We start from the raw sequence: 20392 nt of genomic DNA on the forward strand, positions 1-20392 counted from the left end.
GGGAGGGAGAGGGAGAAAGAGCGCACGCAATGGGGAGAGAGTGAAAACCAACAAGAAAGAGGGAGAGCACAGCAGCAAAAGGGAGGCATAGATAGTAGAGGTACAGTAGAGAAATGGAAGAGTTAGATGCAGCGTTAAACCAGGCAGGAACGAAGCACAATAACATGAGTAAACTGAGGATCATGGAGGAAAAACAAACAGCCCACAATGTACTGCAGGAGCCAGGAGGCAAAAGGAAAAGGCAGAGCATGTACAGTAGTAGACCAGTGGTTTTCAAGCAGTGAGAGGGTTTCATCCCCAGCTAAATGACAGAGAGTTGGTAACCAAATGGACCCTCATAGATCTTTAACCCTTGAGAGCGTAAAATGAAACCAAAAGGGACCAGTAAGGGCACTTTACAAGAAGAATTAGTCTACACAATATAATAATGTAGAAGAATTGTTATTTTGATGAACGTTTCCCTGTTATCTCTCCTATGGTACCACATCAATACAGCATGGAATTGTGGACAAAATCGTATCCAACGTCAACACAATATTCTACGTTTTGCGTCTGAGAGGCTAAATCTCATCAAACAGAGATCACCGAAGTCTGATGTCAATATCCCTAGAGGGTGCTAAGTCCACGGGTTCATGTACTTTAGATCGCCTCATATAAGAACTGTGTTCATCCCGGCCGTTTCACTCATATGGATATGAAGAATCAACTGACTGAGAGAAAACGTTAATGTTACTGCTGCCGAAGTAGTTACATTTTCTATCAAATTTGACTGACTGACTGATGTAAAGGATACAGAGACACCTCCCCGACAATATCGCCGAAACAGTTTGTTTATTTTTTGGACCATAATTCTTATACGAGACTATTTTAACCCATTTAGGACTGAGGCCGAATGTTGCTATATACCATACTGTAGATATAGCAACAAGAATTCCAAAAGGGGTTCCCGTCCTGACTGGGTTAAGATGACCCAATGTTATTCTCCATAGAGGAAAAACTTCTACGAACCTCTTGTGGAACCAGGGGATGAGCAAATTACGTCAGGACTTAGGCACTCTATAGTGATCTGTGGCTCGATGCTACTCTGTTTGTTAAAAGTGCCCAAAACAAACATCATACGTCCATAGACTTGGATGCTACTCTGTTTGTTAAAAGTGCTCTAAACAAACATTAAAGGTCCATATAGACTTGGCTGCCACACAGTATTTCAAAAGCCAGACGTTGGAGGGGCCCCTAAAAAATAACCTGTGTTCCAATAGATCCACAAGTAGTTATTTAGTCACATGCTCTTGTTAATGGTAAAACCCACCGACAGGCTCAGACCGGCTGTTTGGTTGTTTTTGTGGCTACTTTTGTGTGACTCTGTGGTGTAAAGAAGTGGGACATTCATTTCCAGGGGAAAACTGAAATAAATTAAATCTTGAGAGGTTTCTGCAACGTGTGCCTGGCTGACCACAGGAGAAATAATGTCCCACGCATGTCTCTGTCAGCAGCAGAGAAACCCAATATCACTCTCCCCTGTGCTCCTCTCCGCCTAAAAACAGAGCTTATCTACCTCTGCCAATCTGCGTTTTGTATTACATACGTTCCCCCATGTAAAGACACCACGCCGCACACTCTCACACGTCAGTGTAAGTAACATGAGGGGGGGGGGGGGGGGGGGTTTAGGTAACAGGCCTCTAGGATGATATCTAGGTCCTCCCCTTCCAGGGGTCATTGAGAAGGTTCCAGGGAGTCCCCAGCGAAATGTACAGTTTAACAACTTTAGCCCTAGTATAGGGCCAGGCCGGTTGATTTTCAGGCCCGTTGAGAACTCTACCGCTGGGTACATGTGTTTTGGTCTGGATTTCTCCTTTAAACTATTCAAAAGTAGCCTGATCTAGAAGCTTGTAGATCTGTTGTTTGTGAAATATTTTGGAAAATGTGTGACAACACAACTCTTCCATTATGGGGGTCCCTCGGCAAAATCATTTCCATATGGGGGTCTGCAGCGTAATAAATATCAATTTGGTGGGTGGTGTCCTTGACATGAAAATGTCTGATAAATATTGAGCTAGACAGAGAGTTGAACTAAGTGTTTGTCCATGAACGCTTGACATCGCCCATGGCATCACACCACGTTTGACCTCCATGAAGCTTAAGAAGATTAATATCAGTTCCAGCTTTCTATTGTTAGACACATTCACCCCGCCCTTCACCCTGCTTAACACCCCACCCCTACATCCAGAGAGTGGAGGTGTAAATTCCATCCTAAGGGACACTGTGACAGAGATGACACTGTGCCTTCCTGTGAGACACTGTAGAGTGTAGAGTAGACCAATCACTGTAAACCACTTGTGGTTAGAGTGTCCGCCCTGAAACTGGGTAGTCGGGGTTCGATCCACGGCCGGGTCATACCAAAGACTGTAAAAGTCGGGCCCAATGCCTCCCTGCTTGCCACTCAGCATCAAGGGTTGTATTGGGGGGGGTTAAATCAACTACAAATGACTCCCGAGCGCAGCACGGCTGCAGCTCACCGCTAAATGCGGAGACCAAATTTAGCATATTGCCGTATGTGACAAATAGTAAGACAGTTGCACTAAGTTATTCAAACACCATACACTGCAAACCTGTTTTTACTAGTAAACATTCACAAACTGTAAACTGTATGAAATAAACAAATCAAACGCTGGTGTCTGGTTATGCATCATGTTTGCAGTAACTCAACTACAGTATGTACTAAATTGTGTTGAATTTTGAGAAAATACTGTGTGTCAAGCTATTTACATTGTTCTTGTTTGATTTCATACAGTTGACAGTTTGTGAATTTTTCCAAATAAACCAGATTTGCAGTGATGTTTGAAGTGCAATTGCAAATGAAAATAACAGATCTACAAGCTTACAACGCATCGTGATGTGATATTTTGGGTAGGGATGCACGGAAAGGGAAATTCTTGGCCGAAACCGAATATCGAAAATAGGAAATAGTTGGCAGAAAACCGAATACCCGAATATGAATAATATTATACTAGGGCCTTATACCCGTTCTAATATATGAACAGGAAATGATGTACAGTATGGGTAATGCAATATAATAGATCACATTGATTGGGAGGGAATTGCTAACGGATGATGTTGGGAAGTTGGGTTGAAGTTGGGCACAAAATTAATATTATATAAGATAGATAGATATAGCTTTTTAGACAGCTTTTCTTAAATTTAGAATAGACATCTTTTTTATTTTGTTGTACCATTGCTGTCATGGCCGTACCTTAAAGCTACCTAGCTGATTATGGCAAAATACTTGATTATGGCAAATCCTAACTTATAAATAATCACTATTATGGGTCCATAAAACATTTATTCAGCACTTTTGAATGTATTAATTGCATACAATAATTCCAGACTGACTGCTGAAACATTGTAACAATATATGTGATATTTGGAAATATGTCCAAGCCACAGAACACTGTGACATGTTGGTGATCCAGTCACGTATAACAACCTACGTGGTTGATATGTAATACGTGTTTTGCCACACGCTAGTATGTCGCAGGGACTTACCCCCAATCCAACCCTTTATGCTGAGTGCCAAGCAGGGAGGCACTGGGTCCCATTTTTCTGAGTCTTTGGTACAGTATAACCTGCCCTGGGATCGAAACCCCAACCTCCCAGTCTCAGGATGTAGAATTACAGTAGGCTATATATTTATTTTGGCTCATATAACCTCGGGCAGGGTGTGTGTGTTTGGAGGGGGTGGGGGGGTGGTGGTGTTGGTGGGGGGAGCATAGCAGTAAGTCCCCTCAGGATCAGAGTCCACCCCACCAGGGCCCAGAGGCAGGGATCATGGGGTGTTATTTCTAATCACAGATGCCACCGTGCTGCAGTTGTGTACTTATGGAGACACCCCCCACCCTCATACCTCCAACACCTACACCCCCACCCGCCCTTCCCTGAAGATGAACTGACACTGCTCCCTTCATTTGTCAGCGCGCACAGCAGACACAGCCCAGCGAACACATCTGAAACATGCACACACGCACGCACACACACACACACACACACACACACACACACACACACACACACACACACACACACACACACACACACACACACAGCATTACTATACTTGGGAGGACACTAACGTCCTAAGACAGCGGTTTTATGGATGCCACACTTTTTTTTGTTGCCATTTAAGTACCCTAAAGCTGAAAATAGCCAATCTACAATTTCAGAGTTTAATAAACACTGAGGATTTTACAGTGTACATTGGGGTCCCAGTGATTTAAAAAAATGGGGGGTCCGTGGCCTTAATGCCGAGCTGAGGGTCCTTGAAATTGTAATGGTTGAGATGTGTGCTAATCCACTTGGATACTTGAAGGAGGACTGGAGAGTGTCTTTTCAGGAGAGCCTGCTGCAGATGCGCTGTGTTATTTATTCAGACTCGGCTGACATTTGAATACAGAAGTGATGCGGTGTATTTTTGGGTGCATCCGCCATGCAGCCTTGCTGAAAGTTGTTTAGCGGTACTACTGCAGCTAACTACTGTCTACTGTTGTCTGCTTTCAGGAGCTTTCATTAATTATCCAGCCTGGAATTGTGTCTCGAGTCTTTAGCTCTCTGGCACATTTCATGTCTTGTTTTGAGTACGTTGATCTTAGAAAAATGGGTTATATGAAGCCTTTCTTTTCTCTCCTCTGTTTAGCGGTTCTGCCAGTTCCCTCCATGATGTCTATGTTCCCTGTCACTGCCAACCACCCTGCTGTTGGTATGGGGAGGGTTGTAGACAAGCCCATGTCTCCTTTCTGCGGTGGTAGAAGTACTTTGATTGATTAGTTTTATACTTACTGTAAACCTAGCAATACCACAATATAAGAAATCTCTGTTACAAGTAAAAACTCGGTATTCAGTACTCAAAAGTACTCAAATGTCTCTAAATGTGTCAAACTTTATTTTTCGAAATAGCAGATCTCACAAGCTCACGTTGCATGTAGATCTGCTATTTTCGAGTGTCTAAATCAGACGTTACTAGTAACTATTGTAGTCGAGTAGAAAAGTGCAATATTTACCTCTGAGGAAGCTGCATGAGAAAAAAACGGGGAAAAAAACGAAGTAAGGAAGGAAGTAAGGGTAAGTAAATGTACCTCAAATGTGTACTTTCTTAATGGCTCAATAGAAGAGCAGGGAGACCAAATACGTAGGTGTCGCTTGTGCAGCGCAAGAGATCCCCCCCTGCTGACATCCTACCCACACAGGCTCAACCAATTGTATTGCGTTTGGATGGCTCGGCCAAGCCCGGAGGCACAGCAGAGGATTCGAACCCCCACAGCTGTGGGCAGATGAAATATCTTTTGAATTGCAGAACTGCTGAATTAGTTTAATTTGGCTTCCAGGCCCGCTTCTGCTTTGTTTAAAAATTGTCAATAGCCTCTTGGATTTGCCGTGCTCAGCCTTTGGGGGATAAAAAGACGCTGTCAAAAGAATGAATGTACAGTGGAAACAAATCAATTCAAATTTGAAACCAAACAAACGTGGCAACGGCTATAATTTATCTCTCCATTGCTTAGCTCTCTCTCTCTCTCTCTCTCTCTCTCTCTCTCTCCTTACAGCACACATATATATTTCATTTATGAAGGCCCTCGGCCATATATCATTTCATTGAGTAGAACAGGCATACTTTTGATAGTGTCCCATCGGCGCAGCAGCATGACGAAGGACCGAAGTGTGTCTGTCATTCGACAGCAGACTGACAGCCGTCACAACGCGTTTAGACACAGGTCTGTTCTCATGTCTGCCTCACAATGGTTCTCTTGTCTCCAAAATGTGAGCCTCCCAACCTCTCTCTCGTCTGTAAAGTGTGGACACGGAGAACGCTGCTGGCTGGTTTGGGTATTTTTTGCCTAAGTCTCTGGAGTTTTTGTTTAATGAGAGAGCTGGCAGAGAGCGTTGAGGATCAGATGGGCCCCATGCTGTGAAGGAGTGTGGAGGTGGAGAATGGCTGAGGCTAAAGCCTTAGGCTTTGTACGCACACACACACACACACACACACACACACACACACACACACACACACACACACACACACACACACCCACCAACCCTACTAGATTCTCTCTCAGCCCCCTCTCTCTCCCGTCTTTCCATCTTCTTGCCATGAATCTCTCTCTATCTTTTTTGTGCCCTCTTTCCTTCTACACTCTACAGTATGGCTCCCAGCCTTTCAAAGCCCCCTCCCCCCTTTCATTGACTACCACCAGTGCCATTGACTTGCGGTCAGGGCCAGTAGAGACAGTCATGACAAAGAGTCACCCGAGGCCAAGCCTCGGGTCACGGCAACACTTCCTACAGAGAGGGACGGGGACAAAATGCCTATGTACTCGGGAGCCATTAGAGTTTTTTTCCAGCCTCCAGCAGCGTCGGGGCTCCAGGGAAGGCACTGTCGTTTTGGTCCCAAACGAAATATCGTCGCTGTCGGCTTTTTTCCAGTGTGGGTTATACTAATATTGTACTGGCTGTGCGTCGCGGACCCAACTTGGTATTCGCTGGTCTTTCATGCTCTCCCTGGAGGATGAACCCTGTTGATTTTGGCCTTTGCTCTAGCGCCAGCCTCAGGCCAAAATGTCAACTGTGCATGCAGTGCGCACACAAGATGTCTCAAAAACATGCTAAACATAAACAAGCCTGCTTCGCTTCAGTGATTATTATACTATACTATACTGTATATTATTATTATTATTATTACTAGACCAGTGACCGGCTGTATAGAGCACCGAAACGATGGAAGTTGAAGATCCATGCCCCACCCAGCTAGGCAATACCCGTGTCAACCCATCTGTCTATGTCCCTTTTATGCCCATATATGGAGATTTCTGGATCTGTCGGTGTCCCTTAATTCCTATATGGAGTTCTGTGTCAGGCATGCCCAAATATGGAGTGTTGTGATGTCAGAACAGGCCAGACTTTTGTGGCTTCTGGACAACCGTGGGACTCGACACCGAGCACTGCACTCCCTGTCGTCGTGTGGAACGTGTGTGGCGTGAAGTCGGTGGGGCGAATGGTTCTCGAGTTACGTGGATTACAGCCATACACACGTACGTACAGTCGTACAGACAGACGGTGCATTTATAGATAGATTTAGCTCAGGTGGGGGTCAGGGGCTCTAAGGATTGCAGAGTCCGCTGGTTTAAACTGCTTTGATGTGGTTGTGGTCAGGGTGTAAAGAGCATAGACTCGGGAGGTTTAGAAAAACAACAAATAAAATGCAATCGAGAGATCGCAAACAAACCCGAAGATATGCATAACTTATGTGACATACTGTATTGTGTACCCATGCCTCAGGCTTGCTAGCGGAGCTGGGAGACTTGATCCACTAAAGAGAAAATAAACAGCAAACTGCAAACATGTACATTTTAAAAGGCACTGCAGTCACATGTCTTCTATACGAGCGTGCGTGCAACGGTGAATATTGATACAAAGGCTGTGTACTGTACCCTCCATGTTCTTCTGGAGAATAAATAAATTACAGGCATGAATGAATGTGACAGAAAGACAATTCAAATTACCAAGGAGACACATAAGCACAGCAGGTGAAAACCTTTAACCAGAGCAGCATGAATCCTTTGTTTGTTTGTTGCTTTCTTTCAAATTATTTTGGCCGTCCTTCCTTCCCGCTCTCCCTAATAACCCACATGTTGTTAATCCTCTCTTCGAGACCTGCAGGGCTGAATGAATAGGATCATTGCTTTCCGTCCGTCAGGTTGTCTCCGGGTTCAACTGTGATGCTGAACACAGGAGCATCGGACATGCATGTTCCATTATTAGATTACATTTGGTCAAAGTAGGCCCACATAATGAGATGTGATGATGAAAGGAAGGAGGTTGCATCACCCTGTGGAGATGATGTCACTCCCTCAATGGGGCTTGTTCTGAGGCTTTCTTGTCCACCAGGCTTTGAACATTGGGATTAGGACCTGTTACTGCAAACGCACGCACGCACACACACACACAAACATACACACGCGCGCACACACAGTCACAGTTTTGAGTGGTGCAACCACACCAAGGAACAGCAATGTCCGTGTTCACCCATGTGTTAATGAGCACGAGTATGACTACTGGTAACAGTAGGGTCGCTGTTGTGCCAGAGAGAGAGAGTGCTGCACTGTTGCCTGCTAATGAGAGAGAGAGAGAGAGGACTGTGATTTTATTCCTAAATTCTTTAGGCATTTTTCATCCTAACTCTGAAGCAGAAAATAGCCGATCTACAAGCTCACGCGATGCGTTACAGACAGCGCAACGTGTTGCGAGCTTGTCAATCTATTTTCTAAGTCTAAATCAGGCTTAACTCTTACCCCAGTCCCTAAACCGAATTGTAAGTCTATATCTCAAAGATTTGTTTTTTAACCAGCAATTATTTTTATATTGTTAGGTCCAGGAAAATCAGGTCCACACAATGTCTATTTCCACAAATTCTACTATACTTGTGGGGACATTTGGCCCTCACATCTATACAGTAGCAATAGAATACACGCACACAGACACACACACACACACAACTTGCGCGCACGTGCGTGGTGCATCGGGGGTTGACTGGACAGCGGTGGGTGAAGGGGCCAGCCTGCAGATCTCAGAGGTAATTGTGTCCCTGCTGAAGGACATGGCAACCACAGGTGTCACACAATCTCGGCCTGCACCTGTGGCCGACCGCGGTGCGTGTGAGCGACAGAGCATCAAGCCCAACCGGGCCCCCTGCCGGCCGCTAAAGAGCTCCTGGGCGCCCTTTGCTTTACTCTCTGTGACAGCATGTCCAAATGGGACGCCTGCCACTGGGCTATTGTCTGACTGTCCCTCTGTGTGTGTGTGTGTGTGTGTGTGTGTGTGTGTGTGTGTGTGTGTGTGTGTGTGTGTGTGTGTGTGTGTGTGTGTGTGTGTGTGTGTGTGTGTGTGTGTGTGTGTGTGTGTGTGGTGTGTGTGTGTGTGTGTGTGTGTGTGTGTGTGTGTGTGTGTGTGTGTGTGAGTACTTTTTCGAGTACCTTTTTGAGAAATGAACATTGTGAGGACTAAGCCTGCAAGATTTATCAAAAATGTACCTTCATCGAGGTATCATCATGCGAGGTGTACATATCGCGACTTCGCGAGAGACAGCATTTTATTGAGGTAAATAAATGGCATATTATTATGTTTATTTGCCGATGGAGCAATCCTATCGGCAAAGCACCGTGAACTTGAGCACAGCTGCTCCTCCCCGCCGCTCTCAACTGAAGTTTTTCTGTTTCTTTATGTCAAGTACTTCCCAGTAGCCCCTCATGAAACTACTTCTCCCCACATCCAAAAGGACAATTGTACTTTCCACCCTGAATGGCAGCAGGCCTAATATGTTTTATTGCATTCAGGCTATGTATAACTGAAAGTCAAAGTTCAGAAGCATTATATTGCCTTTTGTTAGGCTAGATATTGTTTTGTCTTTGGTTTGCTAAACATAACCTGAAGCAAAAAGACATTAAAACTATATACTGCAATCGTCATTTTGAGATTGAATTTGAGTCAATATTCAGCTAAAGGTTTGACATTTATAGATTGAGGTTGAGGGGTCAGGGTTACAGTTTTCCCTATGTTATACTTAGTTGTGCAGCAATGCCACGCACCGGAGAATTGCTGAACTATTCTAGAGTACAACGAGTCGCTGTGAGCTTTTCGATTGATTATTTTTCAGCTAATTTCCGATGCTGTCCTAAAATGGCCTCACAAGTATAGTGACGTGTGTGTGTGTGTGTGTGTGTGTGTGTGTGTGTGTGTGTGTGTGTGTGTGTGTGTGTGTGTGTGTGTGTGTGTGTGTGTGTGTGTGTGTGTGTGTGTGTGTGTGTGTGTGTGTGTGTGTGTGTGTGCGTGTGCGTGTGCGTGACCCAGAAGCCGCTGTGCAGGGTGATTGAAAAGCAGCTGTGCGGCCACTGGGCTGTGCACTCCGTCTCTGGGGTTCCATTAAAGAAAGCACACTTTCTTTTCCCTTCTTTTAGCTTATTCGTCGCGTCCAAATTTTTGGTGTCATTGAAGGTTTTTGTTACGTGACAAAAGGAATCGGATGTTTCACATTTTACAGGTGTAAATCAGTGAAATTCGTTTACCGGTAGTTATTTTTTCCATGAAAGAAAAGACAAGCGGGGCGAGGGGACAGAGAGATGGAAAAAAAGATAAATAACGTGTGTGTGTGTGTGTGTGTGTGTGTGTGTGTGTGTGTGTGTGTGTGTGTGTGTGTGTGTGTGTGTGTACGCGCATATATATTCATGCACATACTGTAGGATAGCGTAATAATTCTATTTAAAGGAACTTTATTGGCATGAGAAAACATATGCTTACATCATTGTAAGTAATGTATGTTGAAGGGAATACAGCAATGTGTAAACAGATATGTTACACATTGCAACTTGGAAAGACTGCCTTAAAAAAACACATACATGTTCATTTGCTGGCTGAAATAGTTATACAGATATAAATGTATTTACATAAGTATGTACACTAGGCAAGAGTAGATTGGTGTAAAGATTTTGTTGGAACAAATAACGGCAATCTTTTCCGTGATTTTGCAGTCTCTTGGTACAAAATGTCATGGGACAAATGGCAGCAGTTTTCCATTAAAACATTTAATAAGCAGCAGGTACAGTACTACAGTAATGTGCATGAGACTGTAAGCTTGAGGTGCAGAAAGAGTGGCAACGCATGGTTAGGTCCACAGAGCAGCCGGCATGTACATGGGGCTGTATAGTGCAAAAAGGAGCGAGGGGTTTGGGGATCTCAGCCGTGAAGAAAGAACATAAATAAAAGACCATTTCACGGGCTGACTCAATTTATTCTGTTCATTTGATCTTCCATTCAGCGCGTTGTTTCTCGCCGTCATGGAAATGGTGCAAAGGGCTCCTTGGGGTGTTCACATGGAGATTGACCATCAACTGCTGTTTATCGCTGCCGTCGGGCAGAAACCTCTTATCGTCATGTTTTTTGTCAATTTAACCCATTCTGAACGGGAACCCATTTTGGTGTTCAGCATCATGTTATGCTTTAGCTATTGAAAAATAGCAGATCTACAAGCTCATAGCGCGCCACCGAGTGGCGCGCTACGAGCTTGTAGGTCTGCTATTTTTGAAAAATCGAAGAACGACTGACATCTTTAGAATCTGATCTCAGGTCAGAATGGGTTAATCAGACCAGTGTGTGTCCAGTGGAAACCTCGTATGAATCTGATCTCAGGTCAGAATGGGTTAACGCATGCCGCGTCACACAAAAGCATCAAAAGTAGCTGACCTGCAGCTGCATTTCGAGCTTGTTCCGTTCCGTTACTTTTGCCATTTTTCCTCGTTTTAAATTTGAATCCTGAAAAATGACTGTTTTGGACATATGAGGTTTCCACCCGCCAGAGACAATATGCATCTACAGTTTCTCTTGATTTAGCTCTGCCTGGGGACAGGGCAGCAGGGGATAGGGGGGAGTGGTGGAAAATAACTAACTACATTTACTCAAGTGCTGTACTCAAGTACAATTTTGAGGTACTTTTACTTAATTGAGTGATGCAATGTTTCTATATTTTATGCTTCTACTCCGAGTTACTTAGGCAGATTCAGATTATTATAACAAAACATACATAAACAAATTAAGCCCTACTGTATATACAGTATGTTATACTTGGGCTATTTTCAAAAGGTTGAAAGCTGTTAGTACTTTGGTGCCGTAGGTATATTTCCATCCTTTTGTGCTTTTATACTCGAGTACACTTTTGAATACAGGACTTGTACTTTTAATAGAGTATTTCTGCATTGTGTGATTACTATTTCACATGTGTTGTAACCCCTCCATGCATGATGCATCACCAGCAACCTGCTCCCTCCACCATCTCTGTGTTTGAACATAATCATGTCATTTGGATGGTCTTCCTCTGTGGTGAAAGAGTATGTGAAGATTCGTTTCCTTGCGTTTTGTTTTTCACAGGGGTGGGTTGTGGGTAATCTGCAGGATATTCTGTTGTTAGACAGATGATAGGTTCTTAGTTTACTTATGATCCTATAGATGACTGTTTCTATGCATTTGATTTGATTACTTGTGAAGTCCCTCTGGACTAAGAGCATCTGTTAAATGCCTAAATTGTAATTGTAATTAAGTTGGTGGGTTGTGGACAGTTGAGAAACCTGCCTACCACTGACACCATTAGATGTAGATTCCAAGCTAATGGAAATTACATCCTTTCTCTTCCTGGAAAGTTAGCACGCTGAAATATCAAGCCATTGTTCTTGCGTTAATAAATATTAAAATAATAATAAATAATAAAAATTACCAAATCAGGACAGGTGTTCTGAACTGTCCACATCCCTCCTCTGAGACGCAGCAGAGTGAGTTTGGTGCCATCTCACAATGAGCATTAGTGAGGACCCATTACACCAAGATGAGGTTGAGAAGAATAGGCGTTCCTTTAATTGCAAAAATCTGACAACTTCGACCGCCAGCACTCAGCTGAGACCATGCCGATGCAGACATTGGTGAATTAATATGCAGAACTGGATAGGAGACCACACACACGCACACACACACACACACACACACACACACACACACACACACACACACACACACACACACACACACTCGAACGCACACACGAACGCACACACACAAACGCACACAAACGCACAACACACAGTCATTGCCCACTTGAGTGTCGCAGGGGTAATGTCCCCATTAGGAAGCCTGCATGTCCGAGGGCTGCGCTACGAAAGCAAATAACATCATTACTGTGTGCCATTATGCGGTAATAAGGAATCCCACCTGGCCTTCTAACTTATGTTTTATTAACCAAAGACTGCGAGCGGCCGCGGGGTCACACAGACACGCTGGGGGGGTCACTTAGGCCGTGGCCCCTATACCGTGTAGATTGGCCCCCGTATACCGTATAGGCTGCCGCCATTAATGAGCTCCCAATCTCCATGAGTCACGATGGGACCCCATCAGGTGGGGAGCTATCACAGCACAGGGGTGTGTGTGTGTGCGTGCGTGCGTCTCTGCATTTTTGTCTGTGCCTCCATGTCCATAGGGCAGCTCTGTGGTGATTCTCTCCTGGTCTCCCTTTCGGCTCCATTCGGGGAGAGAGAGAGAGAGAGAGAGAGAGAGAGAGAGAGAGAGAAGGAATGGCCGTTTTCTCCCATGAGAGCTCATTACTAGTTCTTCCCCCATTAGCCGTGCGCTAACCTTCCCCAGACCCTGCACAGTGTCACTCTCAATATCACTCCTGGACACCAGCACCCCGGGGCCCCCTGCCACCGCCAAATTACCCTGCATGCACCCAGCCCCGCCAAAATGGCCCTCTCTCTCTCTCTCTGTGTGTGTGTGTGTGGGGGGTAAAGTGGCTGCTATATCTTCCAGCAGGGCTGAACCTCAATGCCATCATTTCCAGCCCCATTCCCGTGGGTTTGATTGGCTCTGCTGTGCTGTGATGGCGGAGAGTTGTCACAGTGATGGGAGACGTTCTGGGGGAACGGGCTGCAGGGGTTTGATGCAATGTTTTGTCTGTTTGTTTTTGTTTTTTTGTTAAAGTGAAATACTCTGTTCCTACTAGTAAAAGGCCTGTGCTCAAACGTATTGGCATGGCGAGCACATTCTTCCAAATTGGGGTTAAAAAACAACAGATCTACTGTATAAGCTCACAACACAGCTCACTATTGTACTGCAGTATAAAGTATCGAGAAATGGACAAAGTAAAATCCCGTCAGAATTGTACTCGAGTATACAGTACCTGAGTAAATGTGCTTTCCAGCAGGTTGTGTGGCCCACGCCTGACCTGCAGGCTGCTATTCTGATGCACGGCGTGCTGCAGCACAGACCGCCTTGTTAACCACACCATAACATGGCAGGGCAGACATTCTGCCCACTCCAATGTACAATGTTCAGGAAAATATATGATTAGTGTGTGTGTGTGTGTGTGTGTGTGTGTGTGTGTGTGTGTGTGTGTGTGTGTGTGTGCGCGCGTGCGTAATACAACAGGGATCCAATTTCCCTGGGGTCTTGAGTGTTTCTCCCCCGTGCAGAATTAGTTTGTCAACAGCTGGGCCTGCCAGGCAATGCGCGCACACACACACACACACACACACACACACACACACACACACACACACACACACAGAGAGAGAGCAGAGTTCACGTTCAGCTGATTTTCATGCTGCAAGGAAAACAAACAGGGCAGAACTAGAAACAAACCTTCATTTTAACACACTTTGGTTTTCCCCTCGTCTGGTGCGTGCGTGCGTGCGTGTGACTGTGTACAAATGCATTTGCATGTTGTTCTTTCCGTGCTGCAGGTTTTGGTAGAGGTAGAGGATGGATTTGCACATTGTGGGTAAAGAGCTACAGATGATACTCTCCCCTGTCATGGAAATCCACCGCTGTGTTCATCTTTCAGCATCATTCACTAACTGCATGGTCACTGTTTATGTTTTTTGACTTTTTAGACGGAGCTCTTTGCTCGTCGTCGCTGTGGGGCAGAAACCTTGTATTTCTATGTTTTTAGTAGCAAAGATAGCCGATCTGCAAGCTCACAATGCGTCATGAAGCGACCCGTTGTGAGTTTATTAGATCTTGCTATTTTCACTATTTCAGAAAAAGTCTGAAAAAGTGTTTTGCCTAAAGAATAACATGCTCACGTTGAAAGTTTTTGTCTGTGTGCTTACCCTTGTTGTGTGTGTGTGTGTGTGTGTGTGTGTGTGTGTGTGTGTGTGTGTGTGTGTGTGTGTGTGTGTGTGTGTGTGTGTGTGTGTGTGTGTGTGTGTGTGTGTGTGTGCGTATATGTGTCTATATGTGCGTGTGCATGTGTTTCCAGTAGACGGAGGGTGGAGCGAGTGGAGTAAGTGGTCGGCGTGTGGAGCAGACTGCTCCATGTGGCGGAGCAGAGAGTGCACCCAGCCGTCGCCTGGCACCGGGGGCAAAGACTGCCAGGGCCTGGACCTCCAGTCACTCAACTGTACCAGTGAACAGTGTCCTCAGAGTGAGTACACATTTTCACTGAAACCCTCTAGGGTCGGGAACCCATTTGTGGGTTGCGGACACTTTCCCTCCCATTCACGAGTTTCACGAGTTACGTTTCCGTTGTTTAACACTTAGCCCGCTAGCATTTATTGAAAAGTTTGGATCTAATTCGCACCAGCATTTTTCCCAGTTGAGCTCTTATTCTCAGACTACCGGAAGTGAACATTTATTTTTTTTCAAAACCTCTCTAAAAATGTAAAACAAATTCAATGATTTTTGAATAAAATGTTTCGATAAATAAAACAAATCTAAGAAATGCCATAAATGACTAGTGGACTCAAGTGGAGTAGTGAAAATAGCCAATCTACAAGCTCACAACGTGGCGGGAAGCGATGCGTTGGGGCCGCCAAGTTATTGTTTGATATATTTATAAATATATTTATATATCTGAAAATATCCCATTGATTTTTCTTTTAGTTGGTATGGAAGCTGAAGCCTTCTCTGTACCTGTCTACCCTCTTTCTAAATTGCTGGTTGATGGCTTTGAACTTTTCAAAGCAACCACAGACAAATAGTCCGGCAGTCGAGGTGGACGGGTGGAAATTTGGTATAGTCTTTTTTATTGGCCTAAAATATTGTCATACATACATTCATGAATCCACTTGCTGACGGGCTGAAAGTATTGGGCAATTATTTTATAGGGGTTTCTTGTGACCCTACCATTAACATCCTATGGCAGGCAAACATGGCAAAAATGTCAAACTAGAGGGTTTTCATGATTCTGAATCCATTCCAAGCATTAGTTTTGCACAAAATACTATATACTAAACAACAGAAGCCTGTCGGCTGCCGGACTAAAACATATGATTTAAAAGAATTACATAAATCACATCACATGAATTGCACTTTGATTGCTTTGATCTTTCCATTGGTACAAATTAACTGGCAGTGCACTCAACCACCGTGCAAACCTGCCAGTGCAAGAGACTGTACTTTTTATTTTATTAATTATTTTAGTATTTTATTTTATTTCTCTTTTGGAGGGGGTGTTACAAACCGCCTCTGCCTAGAAGCAGCCCTGCACATCTATTCTCTAAACCTGCATGGGCAGAGCTCACTGCTATTTTCAGTGACCATGCCTGCGTCATTCCTATATCTGGAATAATTAGTTTCTGAGATGAACAAACTTGACAATTCTATGCAAGACCACATACTGTACCATCCAGCTGCATAACAGAATAGAAGGCTGGACTTGAGTTAGAACTGTACCACTTTTTTTATGTCTGCACCAAATATCGTTGCCAAAAATAGCCAGTCTACAAACTCCCAGTCTGCTGCCACTCTTTTCAAACACAATTAAATCCATTTCTGTTTGCTGCTGCATTTGATTGATACACTTTTCTTGCTTAATGTCGTTCATGGTGCACTTGACCGTTTAACGTTATGACCCAGAAGTTCTCTTATACGTCTTACCAGTGGTTCCCACAAAGTCTCATGGGAAGTTTCCGCCCTTCTGTTCTCAGGTTATTTTGTTCACAGACAGACAGACAGACACACATTGGTGGAAAGTAACTAAGTACATTAGTTAAGTACTGTACTTGTACAATTTTGATGTATTTGCACTTTACTTGAGTATGTCACATTTTCAGTACATTATTTTCAGTACATAAATGCACCATTTACCATTTACAATAGCCTGCATACAACAGCAGGGTCATGAAGTACAAACCAATACAACATATTACACCGCTAGCATGTCATTTCACCACTCCTGTACTTTGTCACAGCATGCCGTCACTGGAACTTGTTTTTGTGTGCTATTGCTCTATTCATGTAACAGCTCTGTTGGGGCAGATTCCAAAATAGTCGTAGACATTTTTTGGTTTCTTCGCGTCAACGTTTTGCGGGCGTCGATACGAATGGGCTTTTGTGTACAAAAGCACATATATATAGATTCCTAGCGCGGCGGGGGAGTCGGTCTCATCTTTTATCCTCCTGCGACCTTATCGATTAGTAACTTTCATAAGGGATGGTGTCCGCCTTCACAAGGGAGTGGTATTGATCAAAGAGTCCTCTATTCAGCCCTTCCTCAACCCTCATAGTAGACTATATGTGGCCTTGTATACAGGATTTGTTTGAATTAGACCAGGTCTCATAGTAGATTACTGTATGCGGCCATATATACATAGGATAAATTATGTTTTAATTATCCCAGGTCTCAGGCATGTCTGGAAGCTGTATTGTCTTCTCACCTGCAGTGCCGTTGTCACTCCTCTCTGACAAATACAACACCGTCTTTGTGCTGATAAAAGCACAATCAGAGTGTACTGTGTAGAATAATCATCACACTGTGTACTGTGTACTTTTGTGCGTGTTTGGGACTGTGTGTGTGTGTGTGTGTGTGTGTGTGTGTGTGTGTGTGCGCGCGCGTGTGTGTGTGTGTGTGTGTGTGTGTGTGTGTGTGTGTGTGCGTGCGTGCGTGCATGAGCGAGCACAGATTTACGTTTGTGGCCAGTAGGCATAGGCGAACTAGGCGGTCGCCTAGGGCCTCAACCACTGAGGGGGCCTCGTCACAGGGAGAAGATTTTATCCCCTATCCCATGTATCCCCTATCCCTTACATGGGCTACTGGCCACATGTGGCCCCCACCTAGCTTCTTAATTTTGATCTCAAAGTGCACCAGATTGAAGCATTTTCATGGCAAATTTACATTTTTTTCTGGACCCCCCCCCCCGGCGTGGCAAAGCAGGAGGGGGGGCCCTCAGATAAATATGTTGCTTGGGGCCTCAAAAGGCCTAGAACCGGCACTGCCTAACAGTGCCACCAAGTTGCGTTCCGACGCAAATTGATCCCTCGCAAGACATGCGTCAACCACGTTTTAACCCCGTAAAGCTTCTCAACCACTCGGCTGCCGGGCCCCCCCGATGGTAGCCACATGGCCAGGATTATAAATGGCGTCCCTCTCCTCCCAGCCTTCAGCCCCAGTATAAAGAGTCACCGCAGGTTCTCTCAGCGCCCAGATGGACATGAAAGAAACGGTTCCGTTTGTTGCTTTGTTCCCCACAGATATCAAAGAAGGGATTAAGCTCTATTTGAATAATGTCGCTGTGGGGTATGTCCAACAAAACAACGTCACTTTTCAGGAAATGGGTGGAAACAAATAAGTTCTTGTTGATGCTTTTCATTGGTTAAATGTTTATTTTAAAAGTGCACAAACTTGAGTAATTTAAAATGCAAACAGAAAAAGTTGAAATATGTAGATACGAGGATCTGTCTGACAAGAACAACATTAATGAAGCGATGGTGCTCGATGTGGATATCATTGCTGTCGGGCAGCAACCTTGTATCTCCATAGTGAATGAATCATTTTGTAAATAAACGCCTTCATACAAGTGTGTCACACAAAAGTAGTGAAAAAAGTCAACTTGTAGATCGGCCATTTTCACTGCTTATTTTTTAAGTAATAATAATAATACATATAGGAACGGTTTTGTAAAGACTTGTTTTGGCTTTTCTGCCTTTATTGATAGTTTCAAGTGAAGACGGACAGGAAGGGGGGGGGGGGGGGGGGGGAGACATGCAGCAAAGGTCGTCATGAATGGGACATGTACAATATGAAGTATCCCAGCCAGGGCCACATCATTTCACATGTACAATATGAAGTATCCCAGCCAGGGCCACATCATTTCACATGTACAATATGAAGTATCCCAGCCAGGGCCACATCATTTCACATGTACAATATGAAGTATCCCAGCCAGGGCCACATCATTTCACATGTACAATATGAAGTATCCCAGCCAGGGCCACATCATTTCACATGTACAATATGAAGTATCCCAGCCAGGGCCACATCATTTCACATGTACAATATGAAGTATCCCAGCCAGGGCCACATCATTTCACATGTACAATATGAAGTATCCCAGCCAGGGCCACATCATTTCACATGTACAATATGAAGTATCCCAGCCAGGGCCACATCATTTCACATGTACAATATGAAGTATCCCAGCCAGGGCCACTTCATTTCACATGTACAATATGAAGTATCCCAGCCAGGGCCACATCATTTCACATGTACAATATGAAGTATCACAGCCAGGGCCACATCATTTCACATGTACAATATGAAGTATCACAGCCAGGGCCACATCATTTCACATGTACAATATGAAGTATCACAGCCAGGGCCACATCATTTCACAGAGACCTTGTTATTAATGTTATTAACAGTGTGCAGACAGCGCCGATCTGTGAGGCAATTCCGCAAACACAGGGTTAAACGCGAGGCTGCGCTCGTCACAGGCCACTGGGTTAATAAAATAAATGATGATTCATACACACGATTAATACCGTCGGATAGATGCGTGTGTGCAGACTTGGTGTGTGTGTGTGTGTGTGTGTGTGTGTGTGTGTGTGTGTGTGTGCACGTGCATGGTGAGAGACCTCTAGTCACGAAGGACGTGGATATAAACAGGCTTCTACTGCATGTAGTGGATCCGATGCCATGCATGGTTTCACTGCACAAAGATGTTTGTGCATGTGCGTGCGTGTAACAAGTTACAAGTAAAATCATTATTTCTCCCAACCTTCGTCACACATGCACGTGCCGTGCACACACACACACACACACACACACACACATGCACGTGCACACACACACACACACACACACACACACACACACACACACACACACACACACACACTCCCAAGTAAACACTGACGGTGCACTGGCAGAGTGCTGGCTAGTGAAGAATGGTCGGTCCCAATCTGTTCTGTGCAGATGCAGATGTGTCTCCATTCCTAGGACAATGGCCGTGTGAAGTCATGTAATAAGCAGAGCAGGCTTCTGGCTCGTCATGCTCACTGTCAGCTGGAAACCTTGTATGTATGTCCAAAACTATATTTTTATTTATTTTATTTTTGATGTTTTACGTTAACCCTGGGAAAGCATCCGCGTCGTTTTAGATTTTATCCTTGGCTATTCAAAAAAGAGCAGATCTGCAAGCTCACAGTGCGACAGCAACATTTTTGAAACCATGCAAGGCACCGACCTGCACATCAGGAGCCATTAGGGGTTCAGAGTCTTCAGAGACACTCCGGGGGACTGAACTGGGGACATCGTGGTTCCCATTCTGCTGCTGTACCGGCCTCTCTACCCTATAGAGCCACTGCCGCCCCCTTTTAACACAAGTCTTCTATTCTGGAGGTCACTGCCACAAAACATTTTCAGATGGGGGTCCGTGGCCAAATATATATCAATTAGGGGGTCCACGACACGAAAACGTTTGAGAACTACTGATTTAGAAGGCATTTGTAGAATCGGCCTGAGCCAGGGCTTAATGGGTTAAAAGCATTTAGAAATTGTGAAAATAGCCATCACGCTTGGCTATTTTCACCTTGTTTC

At 44.6% G+C, this 20392-nt stretch overlaps 1 protein-coding gene across 1 annotated transcript in view; it reads left to right on the top strand.

The window, feature by feature from the left end:
- unc5a (unc-5 netrin receptor A) overlaps nucleotides 1-20392 on the top strand; it is a 254892-nt gene that overhangs the window by 165038 nt on the left and 69462 nt on the right. Inside the window, 1 exon segment of the mRNA XM_080774795.1 lies at nucleotides 14834-14998. Within this exon segment, the coding sequence (XP_080630921.1) occupies nucleotides 14834-14998 (165 nt within the window).

Source organism: Protomyctophum bolini, assembly GCF_963924005.1.
Source record: "Protomyctophum bolini genome assembly, chromosome: 10".
NCBI classification, from domain to species: Eukaryota; Metazoa; Chordata; class Actinopteri; order Myctophiformes; family Myctophidae; genus Protomyctophum; species Protomyctophum bolini.